Here is a 19,662-nt window from a genome sequence, read left to right as displayed (position 1 = left end):
CTGAATCTCAAGATGTTTTTTTCTCCTTCGTTTTCTGTTGTGCAAACAGACATTTTGTACTCCTACTGGAAACCCAGACATCTTATCCAAATCACACAACATTTTAATACAAAATTAAAGTAGGCAAAAGAGTGCTGCTGGTAGCAAATCAATGGATCTTACACGGGACAGCTGTCAAACAAGAACAGCAAAAAGGAAGGTTGTGGGAGCAGCTGTAGCCAACAGCAGTAGATACTAAATCTTGTGAAAGTCACACGTAATTTGACAAGGAATTATTGCCCCAAATCAGTTCAATCTCAGCAGGTATGCAGTTCTGCCTAACGATGCAGTTGTGTGATGGGGCATTTCTAAGATAATGATGAGAATCATGTCCCCCTTCCTTACTTGGGGCCTCACCCAAAATCTGTAGGAGTGGATGGAAATTGATTTCGAAGTATTTAATTGGGTCCCACTAGAAAGCTTATGCCTCACAGTTATAGTGTAGTTCAGTCACATTCTCAGCTCTTTTGTTTATCTGTCCACTTTTCCTTTCCTCTCTTGTCTTTCACCTCCCAACTTTTTCCCTTTTCTCATCTCTCAGTACTTAACCTTCACGTTTCTGTTTAGTAAACCTACCAAAGCAGAATCAATAGGCTGGTGCTTAATCATACTTTTTTTTGCTGCTCAAAATGTCAGGTTTGGGTTTGTTTGTGGAAGGGCTTCTGCATGTCTTTCATTTTTTAGCTCTGTGCAGGGTGTTCCATACTGGTCAAATCCATTAAGAATGAAAGCTTTTGCCATGGCTGGTTGTTCTAATCTCTGCTGTGGTATATATGGCATAAATATAAAAATTCAGGTGTCAGTTCAAAATATCAAGGGAAGAGATTTGTCCTGGTACTTTTAAATTTTTTCATCTTTTCTTTCTAGGTGAAATCAGTTAAGTATCACTTTTCTAATCTGCTGAGATAGCTAGGGCATAGTCTAATTATCTATAAGTAGACGTGAATGAGTTTAAGCATTCTCCTACTACAGAGAAAATGGTAAATAAAGCACAAAATGGTCCCTGGCAGCTGTGAGTATTAGTAGAAATTAAACCCTTGCTGCTTTTTTTGTAAAATACGCAAAGCAACAGACATAGCTTGGTGCATCAGCTTCAGCTAAGAGCCTGTCAAGAAACTATTTCTCTTCTCCAGTAGTAAAATTTGTATGTTTTAGAAACTTGTTTGTGTAACAGGTTTGAAGAGGGGAGGAAAACAAAATGGCATATGGAGACTTGAGTGCACATACTGCTGTGCAAAGTACATGCTCCTGTGCAAAGTACGTGACCGATCTCTTGATCCTTGGACAAAACTGAGGAGAAAGTCTAACAAATGCATCGTTTTGCAGTAAATTAGATCAGATTTCCGCATCTCCGCACTCAGTCTGTGAGCTGACAGTTCAGTAAAATGTTCCCTTGTAAGGTTCGCCCTCTTAGGAAAAGGGGCAATAATTCATCATTAGAATTTCAGAGTCCAGGTGTAGATGAAAACTGATGGAGCCTCCAGCGAGGCAGGGAAAGTGCACAGAAGAAGAAAATTTTATCTGAAGCCTAATTCCCTGGTTACAGCAGAGAATAATTAAGATAATATTGCTTCAAGAGTTCTTTAATGATTAAAAATCACATATGCAGAATCCATAAATTGGAGGGCAACAAATTGGAAGGGTACAGCGTCGGAGATCTGTTTTGTGCACGTTGTTGCGGGAAGCACACTGGTGGCATAACAGCAGCCCGGGCAGCCACAGGAGACCAGGCCCATTCCAAGGACTTTGTTTAGATGCAACAAATCATTTGTCTGTTATTAACCCAGAGCTTGTAATTATGCAGATTGCCATAGATTTTCCTGGGCCTGGAAGTGAGATTGAGGGTTGTTCACACTATAGCAGGCAGCTCAGGGCTGGCCATGCATTACTGAACTTGCCACATTTATCATGTTGACTGATGGCAGCAGAAGCAGGTCTCAGGTCCCAGTGGTTAATGTAGTGGGTAATTAACTGTCATTTGCCTAGTAATAGGCTGATGATCAATGGTTTGTGTGGAAACAAATTCTAATCAGGTAGCTGATAAATGCTCAGGGAGCGAGAGCAATTGAAATTGGGGGAAACTATGTCCAGAATTTCAAAATGGCATTGTGGGGTTTTTATTATTATTATTAATGGGAGAAAACTATGTTCTTCATATAAACAGCTTTATCCAAAATTAACAATAGCTAATATAAATCTCACGTTTGTTTCGCATGTGGTGGGGAAGAACTAACACCAAGGAAAGCCTCCTTCCCTTTACGTAATTGAAAATTTTTAATGTATCTGGTGCTCAGCTGAAGCAGCTTCTGTGGGGGTCTCCCATTTCAGGACTGTAGAAATCTGCACATAGTGGACTCTGGTGCAGTAAATCTCCATCCTCCGCAGTGCTGAGTGACAACCCCAAATTGTTTCACTGCTCTACAACATGCAAACCGCAGTGCTAGCTGAAATGGATTTCCGCTTTCTCATGCACACAGACACACCCCTGCAAAGGGGACGTGCCTGCAGAAGGTGACACAGCCTGCACCTAGCACCTTCCTCAGCAAGAGCCTTGAGCTGCGTCTCAAGTATTCAGCTGTTGCATATAAACTGCCTAAGCTTTGGGGTTCTGTCTCATCCCTCCACACTGAGCTTGAAGGCAGCAGGGCCGTTCTCATGTTTGCTTTTTAAGCGTTGCTGTTGTAGAGCCTTAAAGCCTGACTTTCCTTTTACTGTAGCCATATAAAATAACTATGTACCTACAGTCCTTAGTACCTTTTGCGGCCCAATCTGCTTTCCTAGTACAGCTAAACTGCCATCATCTTCTACATAGATATGAAGGAAAAAAGAGCTGGGGCTTTGGTCCATGGGTATTGTCTTTCCTAATCCAAAGCCAGTGGAAGGCAACTGAGTCTTGTGTCCTTCTTAGAGAAAAGGAATGAAAGTCTGAATGGGTTTTAAATAACCTTGGTGAAACCCAGGCATGGTGGAGATAGAACTGAAACAGAATGTTTTACAAAGGGAATATTTATAATCTGTTGAAATAATCTATAGGTTTAGTAACAAGACTCAACAGAAGTTGACTTGAGTAATTCAAACAAAAGCTGATGAAGATGGCCTTGTCCCAGGACTTCTTCCAGTAAGCACGGCAACCAGCCTTTCAGACAGGAGAAAAAGGGTCACAAAGTTATATATAAACAGGCAGGTTTTATTTAGGCAGCACACCTTCAGTAGAAGCAGAAGGCAGAAGGAATCAGAATTAAGTAGGCTTGTTGGTAACCCATAGAATCCAGTAAAATGGAGGGATGTGATTAAAAACTGTGTTCATTTTTATGTTACCAAACTGAATTTTCTACAGAGCACCTTTGAATTCATTAGTTTAGAACTGCTTTTAATTTGGTGTTTCCCTTGAGAGCCATTATATTTTTCTGCTGTCAGCCTGATGTTGAGGAAAAAAAGAAAACTGGCAGATGTGGCGTTTTTATCTAGTGTGCTTCATAGTTAAAAACAGCATTAACTGCTATGCGCAAGCAGAGCATTACTTTTAATAATCCATCACAACTATTAAGTAGTTTAAATAAACTTCGTTTCAAAGATTGCTGCCATGTAGAGCTAACATATTTTTTCTTGTTCATTATAATCCTTCCATGTCACAAAAGGATGCATATGTATGTTGGGGTTATTATTTTTGTGTAATGCACCCACTTGAAAAGTATTGAAAAATCTTTAACAAAGAGAATTTAAAAAAAAAATTACATAGATGTTTGGCAAAAACAGCATTTCGTATTGTTCTTGCAGTATTTTATACTTCTACTACTGATGTGACTATATATAGTTTACAGCCTCATTTACTTTAATGTGCTACCTGAATAACATAATCATAGCAATAACTATGGTATAGGGTTGTAAGGTGCATGAACCACTAATGCTTTCTGACGATCGAAATGACTTGTTCATAAAATGTTCTTTTAATAATAGTGGTAAAGCTTTTAGCACTAGATGTCAAAAATACAAAGAATATTGGCTTTTTCAAGTGTTATTTCTTTTCTAGCTAAAGTGTGTTTTAATAATAAATAGCACCAAAAGCCAAGGTTATGTGGCTCTCATCTGTATGGGAGGATCCAAGCAGAAGTCTCTTCCCATGTGTACACACACAGCTTGACCTCTGTCTGCACAGTTATGTAACATCCCTAATGCTTTTACTATTTCTTTGTTTGGTTTAATAAGATGTTTCTTTTATCAAGAAAGGTTTGTATGACCTGTAGAAAAAAATAATGTCACAATAGGTGCAATATTAGGCTGTTGCTGCTCCATAAAGCTCTCTGGCATAAAAAGACTATGCCTTTGTGCTGTAAATTGCGTAGACTTGTCCCACTAAAGACCAGCCTTTCCAAAGGAAAGTGTGCTGCAAAGTCAGTCAAAGCCTACAAGGGGAGAGGGAAGGGTGTGGGTGTGTGTGTATAAAAAAAGAAAGTGTGGTTTTCTTTTCAGTTAACCATCTTCAGGAATATATTTCTTTCTGTATCTTCAGGTTATTTGGCGTTACAGGAAACTGTGCTGCCTGCAGTAAGCTCATACCTGCTTTTGAAATGGTGATGAGAGCAAAGGACAATGTTTATCACCTGGATTGTTTTGCGTGTCAACTTTGTAATCAGAGGTAAGAGAATTTCTTGGGTCTGTTCCATGAGCTAAGTGCTAATTCGGCACTGATGCAGGCATACATTCAAGCGAGGAAGAAACATCTACCAGTTATGGAAACCCAAGATTGAGAGTAAGACCTGAATACTTATCCTGGGACTGATACAGAACATCTTTCATGACCTTGGCCAGAAAACTTTTTGTGCCTCAAATCCAGCATCAGTAAAAAAGAGTAATGTTACTTCCTCTCCTTCAAAAAGCTGTCTGTCAAGTTTAATTAATTAATATTCATAAAGGATTTAGAGATCCTTTTCTGCAGAAGACCGTAGCAGTATCATTTGTCATTAATTTCACTTTAATTCTTCATTTTTATCACATGTAGTTCTTCTAAAGTACATATTGTTTCTTCCTGTTGCCAGAGCTGTAATTATTTAAATTTTAAAGATGTTGTTCCACCATTTTCTCAGTAGCAGCATTGGACTTCCTATGCCATATTTTTATTTCCATAGCCTAATGGCAGGTTATAACAATGCCAAGGACCCAAACCTGACACTTTATTCTGAAGCATCACCCATATGCTACAGTTGCAGAACATGTGTCAAAAATGGTAAAATTATAACAATTTCATTTTTGAGACCTAAATACAGTTGAACTTACAGCAACTACATTCATCCTGGTGGCCAAACCGCGCCAGAGATTTAACCCAGAGCTCCATTTCTGACTCCACAACAGCTACTGGCCACTTTGCCAGTGACTTCTATAAGGTCTAGGAAATGAGAGAACCAATTATGTCTGCTCTTTAATGTGCCTATTATTTTCAGTTATTTTTCAGTTACTACATGATCCTATTTAGATCATGTAATGTTGTATAGCATTCATTTTTTTCATTTTCAAGTGGGAAGAAACACAAGATTTACATTAACAAAAAATTAGAAAGATAATAGTCTCAACACAACAAAGTTAGACACAGCTTTAAATAAGCTTTGTTAACTCACCTTGTCCTACAGTGTCTTATTTTGTAACACTGCAGTCATTTAAAAATCAAACATCCCTAAAGGACCATAAAATGTACAGCTGCTAATAAGTGTAGCACAGTACAATTATGCTCTTTTAAAAAAGCCAAATTGACCTTTTTCATCATGTTGCATGGGAAATTAAAATACCAGGCAAGTAATAACCACTGCTTAAACTATATAATAATGCAAAGTAATTATAGGTTCTAATGCTATTTAAAGTCTGATATCAATTTTGTCTTGCCACAGAACTAAGAGGCTGTATTCTGAGCAGGGCAGGCAGAGCCTCCTGTAGTACCCACTGAAGTAAAACACACGCACACTCCCAGGTCTCATTTCTTAAACCCTTCACATCCCTTTATTTTTTCAAACCATGGTTCTAGTATCATTATTAAAGTACCTAATATATTTCTGTTGTTCGCTTCATTTATTACATGCCATAATGGGGCTGCATATCTTTAGTGCTGGTTATGCACAATTAGCACTTAGTTATTGTCTTGTCACTTCAGCCCATACAAGACAAACTTCTTTAATGTAAGAAGTCAGCTAATCTTCATCAGTCAAGCAAAGACGACAGTGTTTGTTACCTGGAGTGCAAAAGATTTTCATCATAGTTAGCACTCTTGGATCTGCGGAAGTGGACTTCCTTTTTCTCCTCCTCCCCACCAGAAAGCGGAGCTGCTGTGATTATATTTTTAATATTCCTCTTTTACCTTTACAAGTGTGAACTAATGTACAATTTCACTTTGCAGCTAATATACTCCATACTGTGCCCTAAGGCCACTGATCTCTCTGGAAAAGTGCTGTTAGATGCTTCTGAAACAGAGCTTTCCTGGGATATTTAATAATTCTTATGCTTGTCATTCCTGAGCCTTCAATCTAGTCTTTTATTTGATTTTTACTTTGCATGTAGTTTGGGCAAAGGGTTGCTGAAATAGTCTTACAGGAGACTTAGGCTGGGAACAAAAGAATTGATTTACCTGAAATACAATCTCGTTCATCTAGTCAAAACAGGGAACAGTTCCAGAAGTTTCAAAGAATTTCAGAGATTCTCGAAAGTGGCCCTAATCCTGATTATATTGCAGTAGCTCTCATGGAGCCTAATAAAACAGTCTGCTTGTAGAGTACCTTTCTTTCTCACAATTCGGGGCTGGTGGCACTTTGAAGAATTAATTCTGTTGTTTTTTTAATAAACCCTATTTCATGGATGCTCCAGCATAGCTCTTCTGTAGTTCCTATGGCAAAGCATCCCACTGACTGCATTCTTTCATTAATAAATAGCTTTAAATCTTTGGATTTTCATTACTTGCATAAAAAAAAAAACAAACAGGAATGCTAGACACCTGACCCATCACCAGTTTTGGAATTTTCTAGTATCTATGAAACCTCTTTCTCTTTTCTTTTAAACTGAATACTCTTGTCAGCCACCACGCCATTAATAATTTCTGTTGCCCTTGTCAGGATCTTTTCTTCTTCCTCTAGTTAAGCTAATCAAAAACAAACGGCAGATCCTGAGTGAGGATGAGTTTGTAAGATGGCAGTTTGACTTTATTTATTTATTCCATGCCTCCCTTTCGTATGCAAAATAATGTTATTGAGGGGTCTTAGGTCAGCTCTTTCACTCCAGCCACTCTCCCTAATGCAGAATGTATTGAAGAGAATATTTTTATTTACAAGCACATTAGCAATATCCAAGAGATAGCAAGGCTCACCAGCTATCGCAAGACCTGTATGTTTGACCTTATTCCCCACATTCATATTCTCTTTCCCCATTAAATTTTAAATGCTTTGGGTCATTCTGTATACCAATAAAAGTACAACATATCTGGAGTATAACTGCAGAGTACATAAAGCTTTCTGTTCAGTTCCATATTTCAGATTTTCAGTTATCACCTACCATTTAGGTGTTTTCCTAGCCAAATATATGCAGTGTTCATGACTAGAATAAAGCATTTTTTAAAATTTAAATTAAAAAACTTCTGTCTTAGCCAACACTGATTTTTTTCTGATGTTCTGTGCCTGGTTGCTCCTTCCAGCCCTTCCTGCCTTCCAAGCCAGCTAATAATTATATGAACCCACATCTCACCAGTCCTTGGTGGGGAGCTGTTCTTCAGGCTTGCTATGGTATGACCCATATATTCCTACCCTTTAGATAGCTGATCCTGGCACAGTGAGAGAGAGGCCTGCCCTTTTTTGGCTACTGCTTTTTGTGAAAGACTTGGTGATTTTTCTGCTTTTATGTACACATTCACTGTTTGCTTTATCATTTTTGAGTATCTACAACTCGCCATGCAGCTCAAATCTGTGTGGATGGTAGTTAGACCCCATTAATTTCAGCGGACTTCTGTTCACGCCATCAGCAACCTCTGAAATACCTCATAATGTTCCTGTCCCCTTTTATCATCCTCCTGAAGGCTACATTTTCAAAATGAGAAGAAAAATGCATTATCTCACATATGGCATCCTAGGAAGACAGACTATAGACAGGACTGTAGACAGAGACAAGACTGAAGGAGCTCTCCTGAGCCACCAAGCCTAGTCCCCTGGTATCAAATAGGCACTGTCTCATATTTTCATTTTGTTAAAACTATTCAGCTCTAGGATTCAGTTGTTCCTCCAGCCAGTTTTGACATATTTTCTCCATTTTTTTATTGACACTGATGTTTAAAGCTGTAGGGATTTTGTGAACATTAAGCTCCTAGCCTAAAGGTTTTAGCATCCCCTTATCTTTCATGTTTCTGTCCAGCTTACTCCTAATTTGAAGTTTTTCCGTCTCCTAAATACACACAGAGCTCAGTGACAGTCATCTCAATACCATTTGTGCTTCCTTTTCTTCTCTGTAAACATACTAAACTTCTCCTCAGAAGCACTTCACCTCACATTGGCAGTAGCCTCAATACAGTTAATTTCTGCATTAAATTTAAAGGCAGGGGGGTGGAATGGAAACAGCTGGAAAAATAAACTTGTAAACAGACACTGGCTTTCACACATTGTCAGGTTGCATGTGTGTGACTAGCAAAATGGAGTGGAAATTCTTGCAAGTGGGCTCAGCTGTGTCTTTGCTTGATGCTTTTGACTACGGTGATGATGTCAGTCTGCCTTCGGCTTTCCCACTTTCTGGAGTTTTCATGTCCTTCCTTTCACTGTGTCGGCTGCTTTAGCAGCTTGTTTCGTACTTCTGAGATATTTTCTCTCTGACGTTTGTAGTCAACTCAGGGTATGGCTTAAAAGCCCCATCTGCTATCACCGAAGGGTGTTTAAATCAACTGTGCTTTATTTCTATCCAAAGTACCCTTTATTTTAATGGGAATTGGACTGAAAATAGTTACACACTCATTCAAATCAGTGTCCTGATGTAGCTGTAAACACTTACCTCCAGTTTAAACTGTAAAATGCCCACACAATGTTGCCTTTGTTCTCTGTCAGGCAGGAGGGAGTGAATGCAATGCCAGGGGCACCCTTATTTCAAATACAACATTGGATTTTTGCGTGAGTGGTCATTTTGTAAATTCTGACGACCTGGATACTGCTTATTTTCACTTAATGTCTCTCAATTTAGAATAAAAATTAATACATTTTCAATGCCTGTTTAAAAAAAAATGCTAAATGAATACGATGCCAAGTTGAGGTTTGTCTTAAGTTGAACTAGGATTCTGTGTGAATCCTAATGTACTGGTGAAAATATAGAAACCCAGGCACAGGTCCCACTTTCCAGCCTTTGACAATAAATGGACATTTTGGCAGAACCTTAGGATTAGTAAACTATAGGTGTGGACTGATGAACTGTGGTGTAAAAGAGAGGCTTTGTTCTCTTAGTGGTGCGTTTAGGTTAACATTAATTCGAGTTATACCGGAAACTCAAAGGACTTTTACGAAAAAAGAGGAGAGGAGGAAAAGCAGAGGACAAGTTACATCAATGACTGCACAAAGCAGAGGGGAAGGGTATGGGTGTGGTAAGTCTGAGCTTTCTTTATCCTAGAATAAATCAATTAAATGCTTCCAGATTCTGTTTCTTTCTGCAACAGCAAAGATCTGACATTACCAGAGGAGGCACTTCACACTCATCTTCATTCACAGAAACTTTTATCTTGCTTTTTTAAGAAGTCTTTGGTACCTTGACACATGTCCTGTACGTCAGAAAAGATGACAGACAGCAGTGAGATCTCCTTAAATACATGTTCTGAACAATAAATAGCTATTTCTCAAAACTGAAGTTTTATGCTTCTTGTGATCAGTCTAGGCACACCTTTCCCTTCCAAACAAGGTGATAACAGAGGTCATTTTGTAATATAAGTGCCCTTCCTTTTGCCATTGTAAAATATGACAGGAGTTCTAGGACGTAAGTTAATTATAATGGCCATTCTACTAATGTCACGGTCGTGTCAAAAGTACTATTACCAATTTATGGTTGTAAGTCCAATCTGGCATGTTAATGCAGTCTATTGTATATTTTTTCCCCGTTCATCTTACCTGCTAGAAAAGTAATAGTCTTGCCTCTTTATATACTCTTAACCCAATGGCATCTTAATATGCTCCTAGATTCCATTTGATACACCTGGCCAAACTGTGATTTAAATCCTGTGCCAATTCCGTATAAAAACCCAGAAACAAAACCCAAAAAACAACAGTAAACAAAAACCACACAACACTTGCCAGAGGTCAAAGGCTAGGCTTGAATTTATCCTTCCATGTTAAAGCTGAGCCAGGTTTAAATCCTTGAGTTTTCAAAACCAATCTGAAGTAGTTGTAAGATGTAAATCTTTGATTTCAGAAGAGGCTAAATCTGCTTCTGAGAGTCAAATAAGGCTAAAAGTGTGGATGGACAGAATTCGTCATAATTCATCTGTCCAATTTCCTTATCTCATTGTACTTGGGAGCTAACATGCCACATTAATATATTTTTCACCTGATGCTTACTTCTTTGTCACCTAATGAATGAGTGCATAATTCACACATTTGATACCCAGGGGCACACACAGGTCTCAGCATCAGTCTCTGCCAATGTGCTTTGGTTGCTGAACTTGCACAATATGAAAATGGTTTCAGAATTTGGACTGTAAGTATCGTAAGGAACAGGTTTTCCCCAAGGCACAGAGTATCAACCCAGCATGCAAACGCAGCCCCATATGAACCCAGAGGATGTCTTAGCATGCAGACAGACCCCCACCGCACAGGTTATCACACAGCCAAGCATGTCTAGACAGGCCACTGGCAGCCTCTCCACAAGCCAGCTGTATACTTGGAAGGTAAATGATTTGTGGAACTGTGTATGTTTAAAGCTACTCATGCATAAAGCTGTCAAATGCCATGTAGACATAGGTAGAGCATTTCTAGCTCGACATATTAACATAGCAAAAGCAAAAGGCATTGACACTTTTTATTGGGAAAGGCATCCTGACTCCCTTGTGTAGCTGTTGTAGTTTAATTCAAACCGTGGCACTTCTTTGAGGGCTGAGAAACAAAATCCTTTCAGCCAGGGTTTTGATGCAAGCAGTATCAAATATCAAGTGTTACTGTGTAAGTGACTTGCACTACAGCAGCATAATTTTAATTTACAAAATATTTTAAGCAAATTAGTCTGCTAAGCTCTGTATTGCACTGGAACGCAACAGAATATGTAGCTGAATAACATTCATAGCTCAGAGTTAGTGCTTTCTGCTGGGTGATCAGAGGACCTGACCCACAAGGAGAGATGCCCTGTTGTGTAATATTCCTCTGATGTTGTGGGCACAGCTGGACAGACATCTCACACTCATTCCCTATCGGTAATCTGTGGGCAAAAGGTAATGGATGATGTGTCACAATACACAGCTTCCCCTGCTTTAGTCCATATTAATCTATATGTTCATCTAAGAAGGACTTTTTTTTTTTTAATGTGACTTCTTTGGGGAAAACACTTTTACCTCTTAGCACGAGTTAACATTCCTTTACCTAATCTGGAAAGATGCACAAGAGACTTTTTGTCAGCACTGTTATAGATGAACAAAGATATTTAAGATGGAAGCCAGAGAAACTGCCAAAGAACTTTTTTGCTTCAAGAATTCTGCATTTCAATATACCTACTCAAAATACTTTTGTGTACTTAGTAGCCTAATATAGCCGGACTGGGGTGGGAAGGATAGCGGGAATCTGCAAATTCTATAAAAGAGTCTTGACCATAAATAACTTAAAGATTTCAGGATCATTCCATAATCTCTATTTTCAATCATCATCAGCAGCAGGCAGTAATCCTACAGAAAAAAGAAGTCCACAAATAAACAAACCAATTTTCCTTTAAGAGCAGAGCTAATTCTTTTCAATCCACTTTTTTATTACACTATTTTCCCTCTATCTATTTAGCTAACATAAGGATAAATTTCCAAAGCTACCCAGTTGGAAAATAAATGGGTTCACTGTTTGTCTAGCATTCCAATCTTCACAAATGTAAATCAGTCCAACTGCTACTCATTTAAACCTCCACCTTCACAAAACATTAAAGGACTGCTTTCCATACACAATTTAATCTGTGACAATTCACCAAGAATTCTGCTTGAACATCGTTAGAAATTGACTATCTGATAAAGACAGACCACTATCAGAGGTCAGGCGGGTCAACCTGTGTCATTTACATAGTTTTACTGGGTCAACTACAGCAGGCACCACTATTTGAAGGTTAAATTGTTACAATTAAATACATATACAGCTATTCCCATAGCTACTCTGCTGTTAAATCTACCGTAAACAACACAAGCATTTATATCTGACCCTAATTATGTCCAAGATGTCACCATTTGGAAATTATACAAAAAAGGACATTATAATCCATTACACATTAAACAATACTTTATGTGGTGAGATCCATAATTAGCTGCTAGAAACTGGTTTCATTTATTCACATCAGTGTTAAGGGGTTCATTTAGGTTACTTTCTTTCATTTTAATTGGAATAATGTGAGCAGTGCCTCCCAATATATTTTATAGCTGCAGAGTTCACTATAAACAAAGGCACGTAACCCTGCCAAGGCAGTCACTAAGGAAACTCGTTTCTATGCATTGGCCCTATTCACTTGCTCCCTAAGTATCTTCAAGAAGATCAGCTTTGTCAGGAGGAAGGGTTGAGGGTGTCAGTGAAGAGCCTTCTTATACTCAAGTATATTGCTTAGCTGGGAAATCCTACTTTGCTCAAAGTTTGAAGCCAGTACCCAGCCAGGAGCGTTAACATCACATGACTTTCCTACTCGTCAGAGAAAATCAAATGAAATACCTCAGTGGCGTTTTGTAGCAATCAGGTCATTCTGATGCTCACAATAGTATAACAAGGTAGGTATACTGATACCACAAGAGAGGGAGCAGTTAGCCCAGTAACTAAATTTATAATCAGCTTCTACAAGAAAAAAGAAAACGGTTTCTCTGCCTACCTGCCTGTGTGTGTCTAGTTTGTACCACAATATACGTAAAGTTGTGTGTATGCTAGAAACAGTTCTTAGAATTGTTGGTTTAAATCAATTCTAGTAAGATAACCAACTGGAATATAACAAGAAATTCTTACTGTATGCCTGCACAGATGTAACGTATCTCAGATGAGCTTTCTACAGCACATGATCATTTTGTTTTCCTTCTGATTTTTGTGAAAGCAGGACATTTGCTTTTCACTCAACTCAGTAGCCTGGGATATTAATTCTGTTTTATCTGTGTGCTCCTGACCTGATGCAAGACTCCCACAGTGTTCGGTGGGATCTGAATGAAGCCATTGGCTGGGGAAGAAAAAGCGCTTGAATGCACTAGATGTTGTTGAAAACACAGGATTAATTCTGATACCAGAGCGATTCCTCTGCTGGGCTTTCATGTACGTGAAAGACACATGTGCCTGTGCGCGCTGCGACAGACAGCAGAGGTGTGAGCCGCACGGTCACTACAACAAAACCGTGAACACTTGTTATACAGTCCTTATGTGTAAGGTCATATCACATCATTCATCCTGACATTATCTTTTTTTTTTCCCCCTTTATTATTGTAATTTCAGGTTTTGCGTTGGAGACAAATTTTTCCTGAAGAACAACATGATTCTGTGCCAAACAGACTATGAGGAGGGTTTAATGAAAGAAGGTTATGCACCCCAGGTTCGCTGATCTGATGCCACATCATTAAGAATACAAAGCACTATGTTCTTTTATCTTTTTTGCTCAACATGTATATAAGAAATGACACAGGAACCTACTGAATAGCATAGATATAGGGAGACAGAATGGTTGCGTGAAATAAAAGGCGGACTGCATCTGTATGTAGTGAAAATTGCTCCAGTTCAGAGTTGAATGTTAATTAAAAAGGTACTGTACATACAGCTGGATTCTTTTTGCTTGCTCTTGGGGTTTTTGGTTTGTTTGGGTTTTTTGTTTCTTTTTGTGTCATTTGGCATGAGATGTTTATTTTGGACTATTGTATATAATGTATTGTAATATTTGAAGCACAAATGTAATACAGTTTTATTGTGTTACCATTTGTGTTCCTGTTTGCTTCTTTGTATTGTTGCATTTAGTACAATCAGTGTCTAAACTTACTGTATATTTATGCTTTCTGTATCTACCAGCTATTTTAAATGAGCTGTATCTTTCTAGTAAAAAGCATTAAAGAGCAAATCCCAACCATTATTCTACACTTAGAGCTTAAGAATACTGTTTACATTAAAACTATTTAGAAAACTAATAACTCTAGCAGCACCTGCTGCTAATGATGCTGTGGTTAAGGGTCTATCAGCACTTCTGTTATAAGCCTCTATTTTTCAGGGGTTAAGCATCTGCTGTTTAATTGAATAGATTTTCCTTAAAGAGCACTTTTATTTTACTACAAAATTTTGCAAAACATATCTGACCGGTTTGGGATATATTATAAAAGGTGCAAAAGTTAATGATTTTGGGCACTGCTTTTATGCCCCATAGGCATTCAAAATGCCTGTATTTTATTATTAATTTAGCTGGAAATTAAGCCCTAATGCAAACCAGTGCCTCTGGTTATCTTATTTTATATATATATTAAAAAAAATATATGTTATTTTCTGAAATCATTTCATTTGGGGGGAGGGGAACAGGAGAGGACTTCTGGTTATATAAATTTTTTAAAGTTCTTAAAATTTGGGGCTCTCTCTCTGTCTCTCTTCCTTTTTTCTTTTGTTTTTGGTTTTGTTGTGGTTTTCTTTTTTTTTTAACCAGGGCTTAACTCCATAAAGTTTTCCGGGGTTATGTCCTCAACAAACCCTGGAAAAAAGTGAAAGTAGAAGGCACCCTAAACAGCCCCCTCTGAGGGCATGTTTACATGAAGGAAATGACCCTGAGCTGACACTAGGAGAGTGACTGGTTACTAATTACGCACCTCCATGAATGCTGAAGGTAATTTAAATGCTGTTGTAGATGGGACAAAACTTTGAAATACTGATACAGAAAGTGAGAGTGACCACACTTTGACTGCACAGGTACTTTGCTGTTCCTGCCAGCATCCTACAGCTTTGTCCTATCAATACTAGCAATTAAAGTCCTTCGGACAGAGGTGGAATCACTGCTGACAGCTACTGCTGGCAGTCAGTCTATTTTCTAGGAGAGGTGGACCTCTGTTTTTAAAGCCATGAAGCTACTGCATCAGCAGGATGTCCCTAAGTGCTCATGCCCCTGACAGAACTTACAGGTGTTTGGCAAAGGAAAGCAGGATGAATGTTTAAAAAGTTGTTGAATGCATATTTAATTCTTTTCTGTTTGGTACTGTAATCTATCTTGCTGGGAAACAGCCTGCATTTTAAACAACATTAAGGGGAAAAAAGAGAAAAACAGGAAGGAAAGAGAAGAAACCCACTATGCCATATGTTGCTATGAAGCCGAGCTCATTGTTTTTATATAGACTATGAATGCTCACCTCTGCTGAAGTTGAGTGCTGTCTTTCCCTGCTCTTCCTGTCCTGTTACACAATTTCAACATGTGTTTCCTGGGGATGGTGGAAGAAACTTTGTAATGCAGTGGGGTAATTCCTCTAGCATATGGTTTGGAGTACACTGCACAGTGGTTTGACTTAGAAATTGATATTTAGTTCTAATGACTGTTGTTACCATGTGGTTTTGTTTCTGGCTGTGAACACTTTTAAAAATAAGCATGGCTCACAACGCTTGACTTTGACTCATACAAGACCAGTAAGAAATGCAACCACACCTCAAGCTATTCTTGTTAATCAGAAGAAATAGCTCCACATAATTTTTCAAATTAAATTTAGCCCTATTTTGTGGACTATCTTCCTTCCTAACCTTGAGCACAAGTCTCTCTTCCACTTCATTCTACAGTCCCTTAATGTCTTTTGGATGACGAAACAGTTGATGTCAGAGGTACTATTAGGCTCTTCCAAATCTACTTTAAGTGCAATAAACAAGTTGTCTTTTCCATGAAGGTGAGGATGGCCAAAAAAAGAAAGATTCATCTCATTTTTACTCCAGTCTCAATATTTTCCTGCAGCCCTTGCTGTGTCTTTCAGTTAGAAAGATCTCTCTTCTGTTTTCCATGAGTAGACTGGATAGAAATTCCTGGTTCAGAAATAGGGGTGGGGAACAGGAAAGAAGGGACCTTGGTTCTGCCTTTGACTTGCTGTAAGCTTGCAAGTCACTCAACTTCTCTGTGCCTCAGTTGACCCTGTGTGCCAAACAGGGCTAATGCATACACTGCTTTTGTAAAGCATTTTTGGCTCGTCAGAAAACCAAGAGCTATGCATGCAGTAGCATTTTCGGAGAAGGAGAGCATTCATATGTGCATTAGGTAACCATAGATCTGAGGCAGGAGAGCACCAAAACCAACTAAACCAATGAAAGGCTTTGTCGGGGAAGAAGGCAATTACACACAAAGAGAGCTGTAAATGCTAAAGCACTCTCTCATTACCACAAAGTGCCACCACTCACCTCTCTATGGTGTAAATTAAAAGAGTGGAATGGGAAAATAGTGGCTTATTGTTACATGCCATGTTACATGTGCACACCTGTGTTTTGGGACATATACTCAAAGTGGGGAAGAAGAGGGTGATCCTGTTATGGAGAAAATACGAGCTTCACCATTCTATCAAACTTAATTGACATAAGGATAAAGAAATGTTGATTGATATACTTGTTTTAAGTGCTGTGATGGTGCAGCATTGCTTTAAGCACTTTAAGCTCTTATATCTTATTCACATAAACATCTAAGATCTGTATGTAGAGGATACAGTATAAATTTAGATTTGACATAGGTCATAGATCGATTATACACATTTCCCTGTATTTCAAACTTCAATCTTGACTGGCTGTTAAAATAAACTGGGAGTTAAAGTATTTAATGGAAACCTTTACAACTCCAATGAAGTATAATATCATAAGACAACATTGAAGAGAGATTTATCTGTCAGGCCACTGTATTGATCTTTTTGACAGAGGCCTAGAGACCATTTTTTTGGGTTGCCTTTACTTGTCTACCTTAGGTTTCCTTCTCCATTGCTGTGTGTGTCAATATGCTCTGTCTGCATACAACAAAATGTTCTGCTAGTGACCATTGCTCAGTGCTCATTTGCCAGGCAGGAATGCTTCCACTTACATTTCCTGTTGTTAGGGTATTTTATCTTTGTCTGTACAAATCTCCAAGTTTAGCCGGACAAAAATGATAATAGTAACAACAATATTTTTTTTAACTCTGTTATTCTTGGATTGCTGGTTTTTTTTGCCACATGGAAAAGTACAAATTACCAAACCTTGATTTTTCAACTGTAGAAAGCTTCTCTGCCAACCATAATCTGCTGTGTCTGTCGCCTGCCATGACTGGTGATGAATCAAGACAGCCTGGATTCAGCAGAAGCAGTGACCAGGGCTAAAAGTTGATGTGTTTCATAATTGTACTTTTATCTTGCTTAATATATTTTCTGGTTTGATTTTTTTTTAAGCGCACCTTCTTGCGTCTTCCTGCATTCCCAAAATGCTCAAATTTATGCTCATGTAATGTAAATAAAGAAAAATCATCCAGCAACCCCTCAAATGTTCCAAATTGCCTACATATAAAATGAATTGCGGAAAATAGATTGAAAAGTGGTCAGTGAGAAGGGAGACTGTGGGGAAAGGAAACAAACAAAGAGGGACTGTGGCAAGGTTTCGCCTTACAAAATACTTTAAAGGCTTTTTTCCATGTAATATACAGCAGCTTCTTATAATTTTCTCAGCAGTAGGTAGTTTACAGTCATCTGTACCTAGAACAAATCATGTCAAAAATGAAGGTCTGTAGTGATTGCTGGGTATAATTTTGTACATTTAGCTGATTTTTCTGAAAGCTTCCACTGTGCTGCTGTTGTCAGACTAAATTATCAATTTAGCCATTTGTTGTTTAATGAATAAAAAACTCCTATGGCATTGGAGATGTTGTGGTTTCAATAAAGCAAAAGCTTTAACAACTCAAACTACAGAAAGCAAAGTGTGTACTGTATATCAGAACAGTGTTTTTATTCTTTTAAATACCACTTTAGATGAAAAAAGCCAATTACATATTCACTTAATACATTTCTCCACCTTCAGTCTAATAATGCAGACGAAACCTGTTTACTGTTCAGTATCTTGCCAAGGGAAACCAAAATACAATATGTGCAAGGTAATAGGCCATTAGCACAAATATGCTCCCAGTAAAAATCTTTTGTGTAGGCACCCTTTCTAGAAGCTGCCAATTGTGGGTGACAGAAGTATTATAAAGGAAGTGATTTTAATACTATTTAAGGCATTAAAAGCTGAAGAGTATCTGTTTAAAGCCTTAAAGTAAGGGTTGCATGTATTTAATACCTTTTAAAATGCCCTTCTGCTGATTTATATTCATCCTGAACCTGCTAATAATGAGTATACATAAGCAAATACCATCTTCCACCTATTCAGTATGTCATTGATATGAAAGCCCCAGAAAATATCTCACGTAATCAGTGTGTTCAGAGAGTTATCTAGCACAAATTACTCATTAACTCAATAGCACATAATAAAAAAGAACATCAATTAATTAATGAGTCACCCTCAGATCACTTTGATTACAACACAGCTAAGTTGAAACAGCAGTTATAAATGGAGCTGCCTCTCTTTATTCATTGTTTGCAATTGGCCCATTATTTTGCAGAGACCAGTGCCATATTTAACACATGCCTGCAGGTAATTGTGTGATTAGTTTCATAAATGAAGATGCAAAGGGAGAACTTGGAGTGTCTTGCTCTACAGTCGAGGCTGAAGATGCCAGAATACACCGTACCTCCTGCAACGTGCCATGCCAGCAGACCCCTGCAATGCCCATGAGGCCAGCCTGCCTACGGACAGCAAGTTCCTAGTTGCAGGACAACACTCAGAACCAGTCATACAGACCTCTACTTTAATCTGAAGATCTCCAAGACCTTGGGCGGACCTTGACTTAGACCTCCCAACAGGCCATATTGCTGGTTTTTCACAGGGAGGAATAGAGATGCAGAGACATTTAAATGGGGTGCCCAAGATCATACAGCATGTCTGCACTCCTCAAATTATTACAAGCAAGACTCATAATAAAACTTCACACAACCACCTCATCCTGGGCTGTGCCCAGATAGGTGCCAGTGCTACACTTGTTAAAACACATCCAAACTCTCCTTTGATGCTCAGGAATGGATCGAGGAGAAAGTATAGGCTGAACATCCAAAGCTTCATTGTGGTGAACTGCATTTGGTGAACATGAGCTGGGGAGAAGAATGAGGAGGTCTGGTTGGGTTGGGGTTTTTTTTTAAGTTTTTAATAGGAAAGATGAATAAAAGAACACAAAGTCACCACCTAAAGTTCCTAAACTATCTTGGTTAAATGCCATTCCAATAAGCTTATAGAGTAATTATAACAGTTCCCTTAGGTAAGTAAGAAACATCTGTTAGTAACACATAGCAGGTGTTAGCAATTACACATACTGATTTTTTTAAAGTGTTTTTAATTAAAAAGAATTCTGTTTTCTGAAAAGGAAAGCACGGTAAGTCCAAACAAGCTT

General features: G+C 38.4%; 1 protein-coding gene across 5 annotated transcripts in view; it reads left to right on the top strand.

The window, feature by feature from the left end:
* Positions 1–14,533, top strand: part of LMO3 (LIM domain only 3) — a 61,805-nt gene extending 47,272 nt beyond the window's left edge. For all 5 annotated transcript variants that reach the window (XM_065665153.1, XM_065665151.1, XM_065665150.1 and 2 more), the window contains 2 exons: positions 4,550–4,675; positions 13,671–14,533. In XM_065665153.1, the coding sequence (XP_065521225.1) occupies positions 4,550–4,675; positions 13,671–13,776 (232 nt within the window). In that variant the 3' untranslated portion in view covers positions 13,777–14,533. The remainder of the gene's footprint in view (positions 1–4,549; positions 4,676–13,670) is intronic.
* Positions 14,534–19,662: the final 5,129 nt, after the last annotated feature.

The sequence above is a fragment of the Lathamus discolor genome, chromosome 1 (genome assembly GCF_037157495.1).
Source record: "Lathamus discolor isolate bLatDis1 chromosome 1, bLatDis1.hap1, whole genome shotgun sequence".
Lineage (NCBI taxonomy): Eukaryota > Metazoa > Chordata > Aves > Psittaciformes > Psittacidae > Lathamus > Lathamus discolor.
The sequence above is the reverse complement of the archived record's forward strand: the minus strand, read 5'-3'. Positions and strand labels throughout refer to the sequence as shown.